This window comes from Myotis davidii, unplaced genomic scaffold, assembly GCF_000327345.1.
Source record: "Myotis davidii unplaced genomic scaffold, ASM32734v1 scaffold747, whole genome shotgun sequence".
NCBI classification, from domain to species: domain Eukaryota; kingdom Metazoa; phylum Chordata; class Mammalia; order Chiroptera; family Vespertilionidae; genus Myotis; species Myotis davidii.
In genome coordinates this window covers 673464-685004 of record NW_006298695.1, presented here as the reverse complement: position 1 = coordinate 685004, position 11541 = coordinate 673464, and the positions used below count along the sequence as shown (strand labels likewise).

The 11541-nt window shown below is 45.8% G+C and overlaps 1 protein-coding gene across 7 annotated transcripts in view; it reads right to left on the bottom strand.

The window, feature by feature from the left end:
* Nucleotides 1-11541, bottom strand: part of LMBR1 (limb development membrane protein 1) — a 114786-nt gene that overhangs the window by 97369 nt on the left and 5876 nt on the right. For all 7 annotated transcript variants that reach the window (XM_015570940.1, XM_015570944.1, XM_015570941.1 and 4 more), the window contains exon 3: nt 8617-8756. In XM_015570940.1, coding sequence (XP_015426426.1) covers nt 8617-8756 — 140 coding nt within the window. The remainder of the gene's footprint in view (nt 1-8616; nt 8757-11541) is intronic.

Sequence of the window (11541 nt, the reverse complement as noted above, 5' to 3'; positions counted from 1 at the left end):
GCCACAGCCCCCGGTCCCCCCGTCAGCCGGCAGCCCTTCTCCCGCCACCACTGTTGCTCCCACATGCTGACAATGCAGAGCGATTGGGGCCGGCGCCAGCAGTGGGTGTGAGTGGGGCCAGTGCCGGTAGTGGGTGCGAGTGGCAGCTGCTGCCCTGATTGCCCCTCAGGAGCAGGGCGAGGTGGAGAAGCCCTGAGGGGCAATCGGGGCTGGCAGCAGCCGCTCATACCCACTGACGGTGCTGAGCGTTTGGGGCTGGTGCCATGCGCCATCAATGGGTACGAGTGGTGGCTCCAGCACCAGCAGCAGGTGCAAGCGCTGGGCGGGACTGCGGCGCACGGGAGCAAAAAATTTTCAGTAACCACCAGAGGCTCATCTCGATGACAGCAATAAGCTCACCTACTCCACCATCCCGCCGTGGCCGAAGCCCACCACATTCCTTACTCTGCCTCCTGCTGCCGATGCCCGTCATGTTCAGCGCGCGCCCCTGGTGGTCAGCGCATGTTATAGCGACCAGTTGTTTGGTTGTTCCTCCATTTGGTCTATTTGCATATTAGGGTTTTATATATATAGATAACTTTTTTCTTATAGCAAAGAAGCAACACATGCCCACTGTAGAAACATTACTCAATGTAAATACCAAATTAAAACTTTATATCATATTATCCTACCACCCAGAGAAAAACACTTTTTCAACAACTTTCTGTATCAATAAATACTCATCTACACCATCATCTATCCCGGCCAAGAAAGCACTCCACTGTTTGGATCTACCAAAATTTAATTAGTAAATAGAAATTATTGGTAACATTTAACTAACAAAGGTACATTAAATTTATTAATGGCTGACTTTTAATATTTATACATAAGATAAATAGTATCTAAAAGTATAGATTTTTTTGCCCTAGCCAGTTTGGCTCAGTGGATAGAGTGTCAGCCCGTGGACTGAAGGGTCCCAGGTTTGATTCCGATCAAGGGCACATGCCCAGGTTATGAGTTCAATCCCCAGTGGAGCCATGCAGGAGGCAACTGATCAATGATTCTCTCTCATCATTGATGTTTCTATCTCTCTCTCCCCCTCTCCCTTCCTCTCTGAAATCAATAAAAATATATTTACATAAATAAATAAATAAAAGTATGGATTTTTAAAAATCTGTGGAATGTGAAAATGGATAAAACAAAAGTGGATTTTATACTGTCCTTCAGGATGCCCCAAACAGCTATTGTCTATTCCTGTTGACAAATCAAAACACGTACCTCACAGAGACTAGGCAGAGTCACTGTGGTTATCTTTTAACAGAGCAAACCTCAAACTGGGCAATCACATTATAAAAGTCTGTTTCTCCCTGGTCACAAGTAAGAATGGATAGCTTAGCAAAAACTGAACCCCTCAGGGGACAATGCCTCAATAACTAAAGAATTATTTCCTGACTTTAAAGCTGCAATTTTAATACCACCATTTTCCTACCTTCCAGGATGTGTCGTTGTTTGGGCTTTATTTTAATTTTAAACTCACATTATATATAACTAGAGACCAGTGCACATATTTGTGCACCAGTGGGGTCCCTCGGCCTGGCTTGCAGGATCAGGGAGAAACTAGCTCTCTGACACCCCCTAAGGGTTCCTGGATTGTGAGAGGGTGCAGGCCAGGCCAAGGGACCCCACCGGTGCACGATTGGGGCTGGGGAGGGGCACAGGTTGGCCAGCCAAGGAAGGACTGCAGGAGGGCTCCAGGGCATTTCCGGCCCATCTTGCTCAGTCCCGATCAGCCAGACCCCACCAGCAAACTAACCTACCGGTTGGAGCGTCTATCCCCTGGTGGTCAGTGCACGTCATAGTGACTGGTTGACAGGTCAACTGTCTGCCCTCTGGTGGTCAGTGCACGTCATAGTGAGCGGTTGAGCGGCCTTAGCACAGGGGTGGGCAAACTTCACTCGATGTTTTTTGATTGGAACATTTAATCTATATATGTTTAACCCTTTGCGGTCCAATGTTATTTTTGGATTTCAAACAGTCTGGTCCAAATTAATTGACAGGATTGAATGTTGAACTTTTTAATGTTCTTATTGCTCGACATTAGACATGCTCCTAGCGCCTGGTCTGTCGAGTCAGCCTTGAGGTTGGACCAAAAAGGGTTAAAGTGAACAATTCAGTGGCATTTAGTGATTGACAATGTTGTGCAACCAACTCCTCTATCTAGTTCCAAACGTTTTCATCACCTAAAGGAAAACCCATAAGCAGTTGTATCATCATTTTTCAATTTATGGAACTGAAGTTTCTTAATTTTCTTAATTTTTAATATACAAAATACAGAAAGTGATTACAAATGTATACTTCCTTTCCTCTGCCCAATTTTACCGTTTAATATTGATACATACCAACAAAAGTAACTATGTAAGGTTTAGCTACCATTTTAATTTGTCATCTCTACTCCCCTGTACCATCCCACAATAAACTGCAGTTGCTGGCATGTCATGGCCCAAACTGAGACAACACTGGGACTCACCTCACAGCATCATGCTGGCAAGCAGCAAAGACCCCCGGCCAGAGCAGTGGCTGCCAGAGGCCCACTATCCTGCCTCCCTCCAGCCTCAGCACCACTTCTGTGTATCACATGCTTCAGGCTGTTCTAATGATTTTCTCCTTATAGAAAGAGATATATCTTGCTTCACAATACAGGGATTTAGAGTTCAGATTAACATTTTCTTTTTTTATGATGCTAAATTCTGGCCCAGAGAAGGGAAGTGGCATCCCAAGGTAATCTGGTTAACATGTAACACCTCAACCCCATATGTCCAAAATCCAAACAGTGTATTTAACCAAGGGAAGTTTACTTATACAAACTGAAGCATTTGTGATTTATATATTAAAGGCACAATCAACCAAAAACATATATATTGACAATTTTATAAGGTAAGCTATTAAATTTCTTTTCAAAGTAAGTTCACTCTTACTAAGTATTCCTAATGATACAATTAATAACTTTTACTCATTCAATCAATGAATCATTATTGAACATTTTCAGTGTAAAAGCACTGAAATTGGTGTTCCACGGGAGATTGACATTTTAACACATATTCTGAGCCCTCAAAAGAATTTTGCATAAGTTCATGAAAGGTTTAACAAAGGAAAGACAAATAACAAGTCAAGAAAATCCCACACCTGTCAATCATGGTAAATGATTGGCAAATGAACATGGATGACGTAACTGCACTGGGTGAAGGAAAAAGTCCACACTTTTCGGGGCTACTAAACACCGGCTCTGAGCTGCCACTAATTCCAGGACACCCACATCACTGTGGTCCCCAGTCAGAGTGGGGACTTAGGGAAGTCAGGTGAATCAGGGAGTTTATCTCAGGTCTCACATGCCTCACAGTGGGTCCCTGAACCCGTTCTGTGGTCATATTCCAGTTCCAGATACAAACTGGCCACACTAGCAGTGGGCAGAACCCCACACTGTCCCTGGCTGGGGGGTGAGGCTACTACCATACAAATGGCAGCACTGCCTCCAACCAGGAAGGAAAGCACACAGCAATCTGCGCCCTGGGATGGGAAAGACCTGAGATAGATGGCCCTTGGGGAGGGACAGTGGGTCACCGTAAGCTTGGTCAGGCCATGGCCTCCTACTGCAGCTGCTGTACCAGATGTGGTGTCATTGCCTAAGAAAACTAATACAGTCCCTCGTTTGTACTACTGTGGCTGCCTCTTCTCCAGCGCTGTCCCTAAGGCCTCCGGACAGTTTGCTCAGCTGGAAAGGCCAGCAATCACCTCCATTGCTCCACCTCAGGCCCACAGCTCTACAGGCCTGAGGCACAATGCAGTGTGCAGGGATCTGATCGCCTTTCCTTCCACACCCATCACCCAGGCGCATTATATAAACAGCACCGTGCTGACTGAACCTGGTGAGCAAGAAGTAGCAACCGCTCTAGATGTGTGGGTAATCCATCTGTGTGTCAGAGGTGGGGAAAGAAATCCAACCAACTCCAGGGCCGTCTACCTCAGTGATGTCTAGGGGTCAGGGTCTGGGCACCCTGAGACAGCCCTCCCGGGAGAAGGATATGTTGTTGCACCTGACCCTCCTACCACCAAAACTAACCCACATGCCGAGTGGTCTCTTTGGATCTTGGAGGTAACATTCCTCACTTGGGTGTGTTCCTTGGGGCCTTTACCATGTGGCCAGCAAGGCTGCGAGTTGCTGCGAGTGGGGCCAACACAAGAGGACGCTCTGCGACGGGCCAGGCTGTGCTCTGCCCTTGGGCCACATGAGCCAGCAGACACCCCCCCCCACCCCCCCACCCCGTGCTTGGAGTGTCACGGCAGACCTGGGTGCCGTGTGGAGCCTTGGACAGCACCAATGGGTGAAGCCCGTAGGATTCTGGAGGAAAGCCCTCTGTGCTGTGTGGATAACTACCCTCCATTTAAGAAACAGCTCTTGCAGCCCCTGGGCCTCCGCAGAGACTGAACACTTGCCCATGGGCTTCCCAGCGACCTAGCTGCTCAGCGTGAACAGGATGTCATCTGATCCACCAGGCACATAGCTGGGCATGCATGGCAGCCCTCTGCCCTCAAACGGAAGTGGCACATGTGTCATGAGGCCTGAACAGGCCTAAAGGCACAAGTGAGCTATGGGAGGAACTGGCCCAAATGCCCATGGTCTCCATCCCTCTCTCCCGCATGCACCCTGCCCTCGTGGGGAGGGCCCCAAAGTGAGCTGCCAGCGGAGAAGACTTGAGCCTGGTTCCGTGCAGGCAGCACAGGAAGGCATTGTTTCTAAGGACACCTCTGAGGGGCAGCGCTGAGGAAATCCCCCAGGGGGTGGGACCTCGAGCAGTGCACCTGGTCGTTCCTTTGCTTGGAAGGAGACATGGCCAGACGTGTGACTATATGCTGATTCATGGCTGCGGCCAATAGGTTGGCTGGATGGTCAGGATCTTGGAAAGAACGTGACTGGAAAATTGGTAACAAAGGGCAGACTTGTGATGGTTAATTTTATATGTCAATGTGATGGGGCTGCAGGGTACCCAGATATTTGATCAATTTCTGAGTCTGCCTGCAAGGGTGTTTCTAAAAGATCCACGTTTGTGCCCTGACTGGTTTGGCTCAGTGGATAGAGCGTCAGCCTGCGGAATGAAGGGTCCCGGGTTTGATTCCAGTCAAGGGCATGTGCCTTGGTTGCGGGCACATCCCTGGTGCGGGGTGTGCAGGAGGCAGCTGATCGATGTTCCTCTCTCATCGATGTTTCTAACTCTCTATCCTTCTCCCTTCCTCTCTGCAAAAAATCAATAAAATATATATTTTTTTTTAAAATAAAAATAAAAGATCCACGTTTGCACTGGTAGCCTGAGGACAGCAGGCTGCCCTCCCCATTTGGTGGCCCGCCCAATCTGTGGAAGGCCTGAACAGACCAAGAGGCCGAGGAACAGGAACTCTTTCTTTCTGCCTATCTTCCCGCTCAGATACTGGTCTTCTCTGGCCTTCAGACTCAGACTAAAACTGACTCCACCAGCTTCCCTGGTTCTCAGGCCTTCCAACCGGACTGGAACACCATCAGCTCTCCTGCGTCTGCTTCACAACAGTGTGGCCTTGTTAATGGGTATCATTTCCGAGAAGCCAAGCAGCAAGCATCTCAGACTGACAGCTCTTCAGCCTCAAGACAACCTGAGGGACTAGTGAGCATTCCTTCGGATGTCAGACACAGCTTACAGAAAGCGCTAAGTTCAGAAGACAAAGACGAGTGGGAAGCTTCAGGAGATTCACTACATGTGACAGAGGACACAGATCGAGCAAAGAATCAAAGTAGAAGGAAGACCAGGGTCATAAAAGCCTCCAGAGCGAGCCCCAAGGCTGGCAGCCAGGCCGCCTAGACTGTCCCCAGAACGATTTAGAAACAATACCATCATTTAAATGCTTCTTCCTCTTGCTCCCCAACTTTCAGCTCATATGTTTACTGTACATTAACGTCCTTTTGTCTTATGTAGTGTAATCCTTCAGTGTATGTTTACTGGGCAACCACTCTGTGGAAAGCACTGTCCTAAGCCCTGGTTTAAAAACAAAATTACATGCCTGAGCTTACACCCTTACATCATAATGAGAAAGACAACCCATACAAACAAATATCACTTCCAAGGTGAAGGCCTCTTGTACCAAATATAGGGCACGTCATGTGTTGATAGCTCTTACCTTGTCCATAAACAGAACAAGGAAATAGCCCTGATTTAGAGTAAATGAAGGCCATTAGTACAGCATGCCATTTCTACGAATAAAACTGAAAACAAAGGTAAATGCACTTGTCACACCGGTCAGCCCAGCCTTAGCCACCTCACTGCCGGTGAAAACCCGGAGCCCAGCACTCAGGAAGGCAAGCACATGGCACCCACGGTCTCACAGGAAAGCGGCCCAGAGGGAAGCATGCCAGTCTTCCCCAAACATGTTGGACAACACACACGAGAACCACCTGTGGATTATATGTGGCTACCAAGGTGTTTGTTCATCACAAATAGCTCTGTCATCTAAAGACAACTCCAGGAACCGTAGCCATGACCTTCCAGGCTGCTTCCTGCCTTTCAGAGTAACAGGTGACTTTTCAGACTTACTTTCTGTGTCCATTTCAGTAAACACCTTATTTTCCTTATTTGAGTTTTTCAATTGCTAACCAATTGAAAAATAGAGTAATTTTTTATTCACTTAATAATTAGTCCTAACCTTACTGAATTCATCTGATCCTCAGAGTGTCAACAACTCCATTATTTCCAGTTTCAAGCATGACAGTGACCACAAGGCCAGATTAAAATATGCAATTAGAATGAATTTTAAAATGCTTACGTCAAAAAACAGCTTAAGAATTATTTAAGGACAATTGGGAGGAAAATGTTTGCAATTAACCTGATAGACAACTAATTACTTAAAATAAAAACACTGCAAAAATAAGCAAAGAGAACACAGGTAGGCAATTTACTAAAAAATATGAATAACCTATAAGTGTGCCTTGTAAATGTCCACCTGCACTAGTAACTAAGGAAATAGAAATTTAAGGGGAAATGTTTCCTCTATTCAATTGGTAGGTTTGTTTTCACTAACAACCAAACTTGGTAAAGACACACTCTGGGAACACAGACGCTTGCATACTGGCCAGGATGAAGCCGCCTGAAAAATTCATACAGTTTTTTCTGAAGAATAAAGGGGAAAGCTCTTTTTAAAAACTTATAAAGTATGCTTACCTGGAAAGTGAATTGCATAAATTTAAAGGCAAATATTTATTTATAAGGTGACAAGTGTAGCTTTCTAATTAAAAACCTGGAAGAACCATGATCATAATGGCTCTAAGTGACACTGCAGCCATGGAGGGGAAGGACACCAAGCAGCAGCGAGCACAGCAGGGCCCTCGTCAGTGCTGTGCTGCAGCCAGTGTCCGCAGTACTTTCCACCACATAGGATTGTGAAGAAGAGTGATTTTCTTCCCTATAAATGTTGTTTTCCAAATGTTCTACAGCAAACATGTATTTCTTTAAACACATACAAAGGAGTAAGAGAAAAGGTATATGTATAAACTCCAGGTGAATTAAACAGTTAAATGCAAACAAAACCATTTTTTAAAATTTTTTTAATCCTCACTGAGGATATATTTATTGATTTGAGGGGGGCGGGGGGAGAGAAACATCAATGTGAGAGAGAAATATCAATCAATTGCCTCCTGTACACAACCCAATCGGGACTCAAACCCACAACCCTTTAGCTGTACAGGACAACACTCCAACAGAGAAAAAGGAAGTATCTGTCACATCTTAGGAAGCGAAGGGATCTTCTAAACACAAAAACCATTAGAGAAACCAAAGGAAGAAAAAGACTGTACAACATAAAAATGTAAAACTTATATAAATCAAAAAAACAAAATTCAAAAGCGAAATAACAACTAGAAAAACATATCTATAAAAATCGGATAAAAAGCTGTGTTTGACACATAAAGAGATCACATAGTTCAATATAGAAAAAAAGGAGGAGCAGGGACTATGCGACATAAAAATATACACATTAGACCTTTTTAGATAGACAGTATATGATAAATTAAAATGCCCTACCTCACTAAAAATTTCTAGAAAATGGCAGAGCTAAGATTAGAATGCAGATCTCTTTGGCTTTAAAGTAATATACCATGTTGCCTATGATAACTCACTATTTTATTAAAAACCACATCAACTTTAAAGTTTGTACTTGATAAAAGAGTTTCCCCCTTCTACCACACGTTTTGAAATGGCTAGAGAAACAGCAAATAAATACAATGGAAACTTGGCTCCTTTTTCAGGTTTTCAATGGAGGTTGAGTTCTTCTGGCATGTTCAGATAAAACAAAAATTCTCTTGCTAAATATTTAAATTAAAATGTATTTATCAGAATCCTGGTCAGTATAAAAACTACTCCTTGAGTAAGTAAAACAGAGAAGCCTTTCACAACTAACAGGAAAAGGGAGGTGAATAAAATCTGGTTTTCTGATTTTATTAAGGACTCAAGTGATTTATCAAAGAAAGATGCAAATTATGAAGAAACTATGAAAAGGAAAACCTAAAAATACAGTGCAGTACAAAATTAAAACATTAATGGTGATGAAGCCACACATACTAACCATGGATCAGGGAGCCATTGAGCCACTGAATATAGTAGTTGTGAGGAAAGGAAAGTAGGATTTCGTTGCTGATGATGGAGAAGGGTAAGAGCAGCACGGCCCCAGCGGACACTGCGAGTGTGAACGTGCACAGAAACAACCTGGAAGAGAAGAGAGGCGTGTCACCAGCGACCGGGAAGCAGGGGATGCGACCATCATTCAAAACGAATAAAAATTCTGAAATTTTTATCTAAAAAAAATTATGGGAGAATTTCATGAAATCTATGCAACTGGAAGACAAATGACACATGCGTGATCCTAAGAGTTAAGCTACATCAACTCTAGAGCACCTCGCTCTGCAGAGATTGGTGGATCTAACGAGGAGGCCCCAGAGGACACATGTACCGAAGGCAGAGGCCTCACACACTCGCAGAGAATGAGCTGTAGGCTCTCTCCTCCTTTAAATGTGATGTTCATTTCACATTGCATTTGATTAATAGCTTTGGCAATCTATGCTAAAAGCAAGGCAACAACTATTTTAGGTGAAAAAATACCTGTGAACACAGTATGAAAAACTCATATTTCAGGAGCAAACTTACAAAGCCACGGGTCTGCTATCCCTTAAGATGGGTAAAGTGTAAATAAATTGTACTAATCAACAGTAGGGATCATTAGACAGTATTTAAAACACTATTCTGTCATTTTAAAAAATAACTCTAATATGTACTAATTTAGAAAGGTGTCTAAAACAAGTCAGGAACACAATTGAAGGAGAGACAGATGATAAATAGCAAGCATGCCCTCCCCGCAGAAAAGCTCACAAATACACAGGACAGTAGAGGTGGAGACCCCGCACAGAGCAGGACGAAGCCCAGGGAGGGCGGGTCTCAAGGGGCTCACCTGCAGCCCCACATCTGCAACGTTTAAATTTTTATAGCTATTTTTTAAGATTTTTTTTAAATAGCAAAGAAAACAGGAGTCTCACCAACATTAGAGAGGGAAACTTAATTTAATAGTCATCCCATTAAAGAAAATATAGGAAGAATGTGAAAATGTAAGGAAAACCATCACACAAATGCTCTAAATCAGGGGTCCTCAAACTTTTTAAACAGGGGCCAGTTCACTGTCCCTCAGACCGTTGGAGGGCCGGACTATAGTTTAAAAAAAACAACTATGAACAAATTCCTATGCGCACTGCACATATCATATTTTGAAGTAAAAAAACAAAACGGGAACAAATACAATATTTGTATTTGCATGTGGCCCGCGGGCCGTAGTTTGAGGACCCCTGCTCTAAATCCACATCTGATGGAGTAACTTTGCAGCAATGCCACCTTGTGGTGGCCCACAGAAGTATTTCCTGCTTTGAGCCAACCCACCAGGAACCTGTTCAGTGTCACTGATGGATTTACATGAGACCACGTGACCCACACCAAAACACAATCCAAACCAGGCCCAGGAGACGACCTTGAAGGCTCTGCTAACGGGACGTGTCTCCTGGTCAGAGCAGGAGCACAAGCCTCGCCGGGCCACTGCCCACTGCAGCAGTGATGGCGAATGGCCTTGAGCGAGGGAAGTCGGTCTTGTCCTCCAGCCGGTGAGGAAGTGTCTTTTTGGCTTCCATCACCTCCTTCCAAAGCTAGAAATGAAATCAACCCTCAGCCGGTCACACCAGGTGCTGCACAGCCACCAAGGCTTTTCCACACCCTCTCCGCCACCACAGTCCCACAGTCAGTCACCTAACCTCCTTGTGCCCCATACGTGAGTGGGTTCTGGGGCTCCAGGCCAGGGCCACCGTTGGCTCTGTCCCCAGGGTCGCCCTATACATCCCTCAGCATTTCCCTTCCCCCTCTCTTGGCTCCCATGACACTCGGACCACAGACCCAGCAATAAAGGCCAGCCACAATTTCCATATCAAAGCCTGACCTGTCAAAGCTTCCGCAGGGAAAACAAAAAAGTATTTGAAGTCACAGAGCCCCAGGAAACCCTGATCACATGGGCACCGTGACTGGACCGCAGCTCTTACCAAGACTGTAGCCCACCACATTTCCAATGCTGGGGTTGGCCCTGGAGACACAAAAAAGACCACAGCATACTCCCTAACTGCCCTGGGGAGCTGGGAGGAGGGCTGCCCCTGAGAAGCTGATGGGGACCCGCCGGTGTGGCTCAGTGGTTGAGCATCAACCTATGAGCCAGGAAATCATGGTTCGATTCCCAGTCAGGACACATGCCCAGGCTGCAGGCTCGATCCCCACTGTCAGACAATCAATGATGCTCTCTCATCATTAATGTTTTCTCTCTCTCTCCCTCTCCCTTCCTCTGAAATCAATTTTTAAAAATATATTTTTTTAAAAGGTGCTGGCGTGGGGTCCCTAAGGTGAGGGCCTGCCATGTAGCCAGAGTGGTGGCTGCTTATGGAACTGCAGGAAAGTGCCCTCGGAAGTGATGGACGGTTTCAGAAACGCCCCTTCTGGGGGAGGAAACCAAGATGGCGGCATAGGTAAACACCGGAGTTTGCTGCCTCAAACAACCACTTCAAAAATACAACTAAAAGACCGAACGGACATCATCCAGAACCACAGGAAGGCTGGCTGAGGGGAAGTTCTACAACTAGGAGGAAAGAGAAAGCATACTGAGACTCGGAGGAGGCGCAGTGCGGAAGTAAAATACTAAGGTGTGGAGTGCATGCGGAGCGGGCTGGCGGCTGAGGGCGCAGTTGTCGTTTTCAATTGGGAGGGAGTCTCAGGCTCTGAGCTCCAGTTCCAGGCGAGTCTCTGGGGACCCAGACTCATACAGGAGAAGCAGGACTGTCTGGCATCGGTTGGAAAACGGGGGCAGCTTTCTCTCCGAGGTTTGCAGCGGTTGCTGGGACTCTGAGAGGCAGAGCCTCTGGGGACGGGACTGAGAGCAGCCATAACTGCTCCCTCCACCTGCTCCTGAGACCAC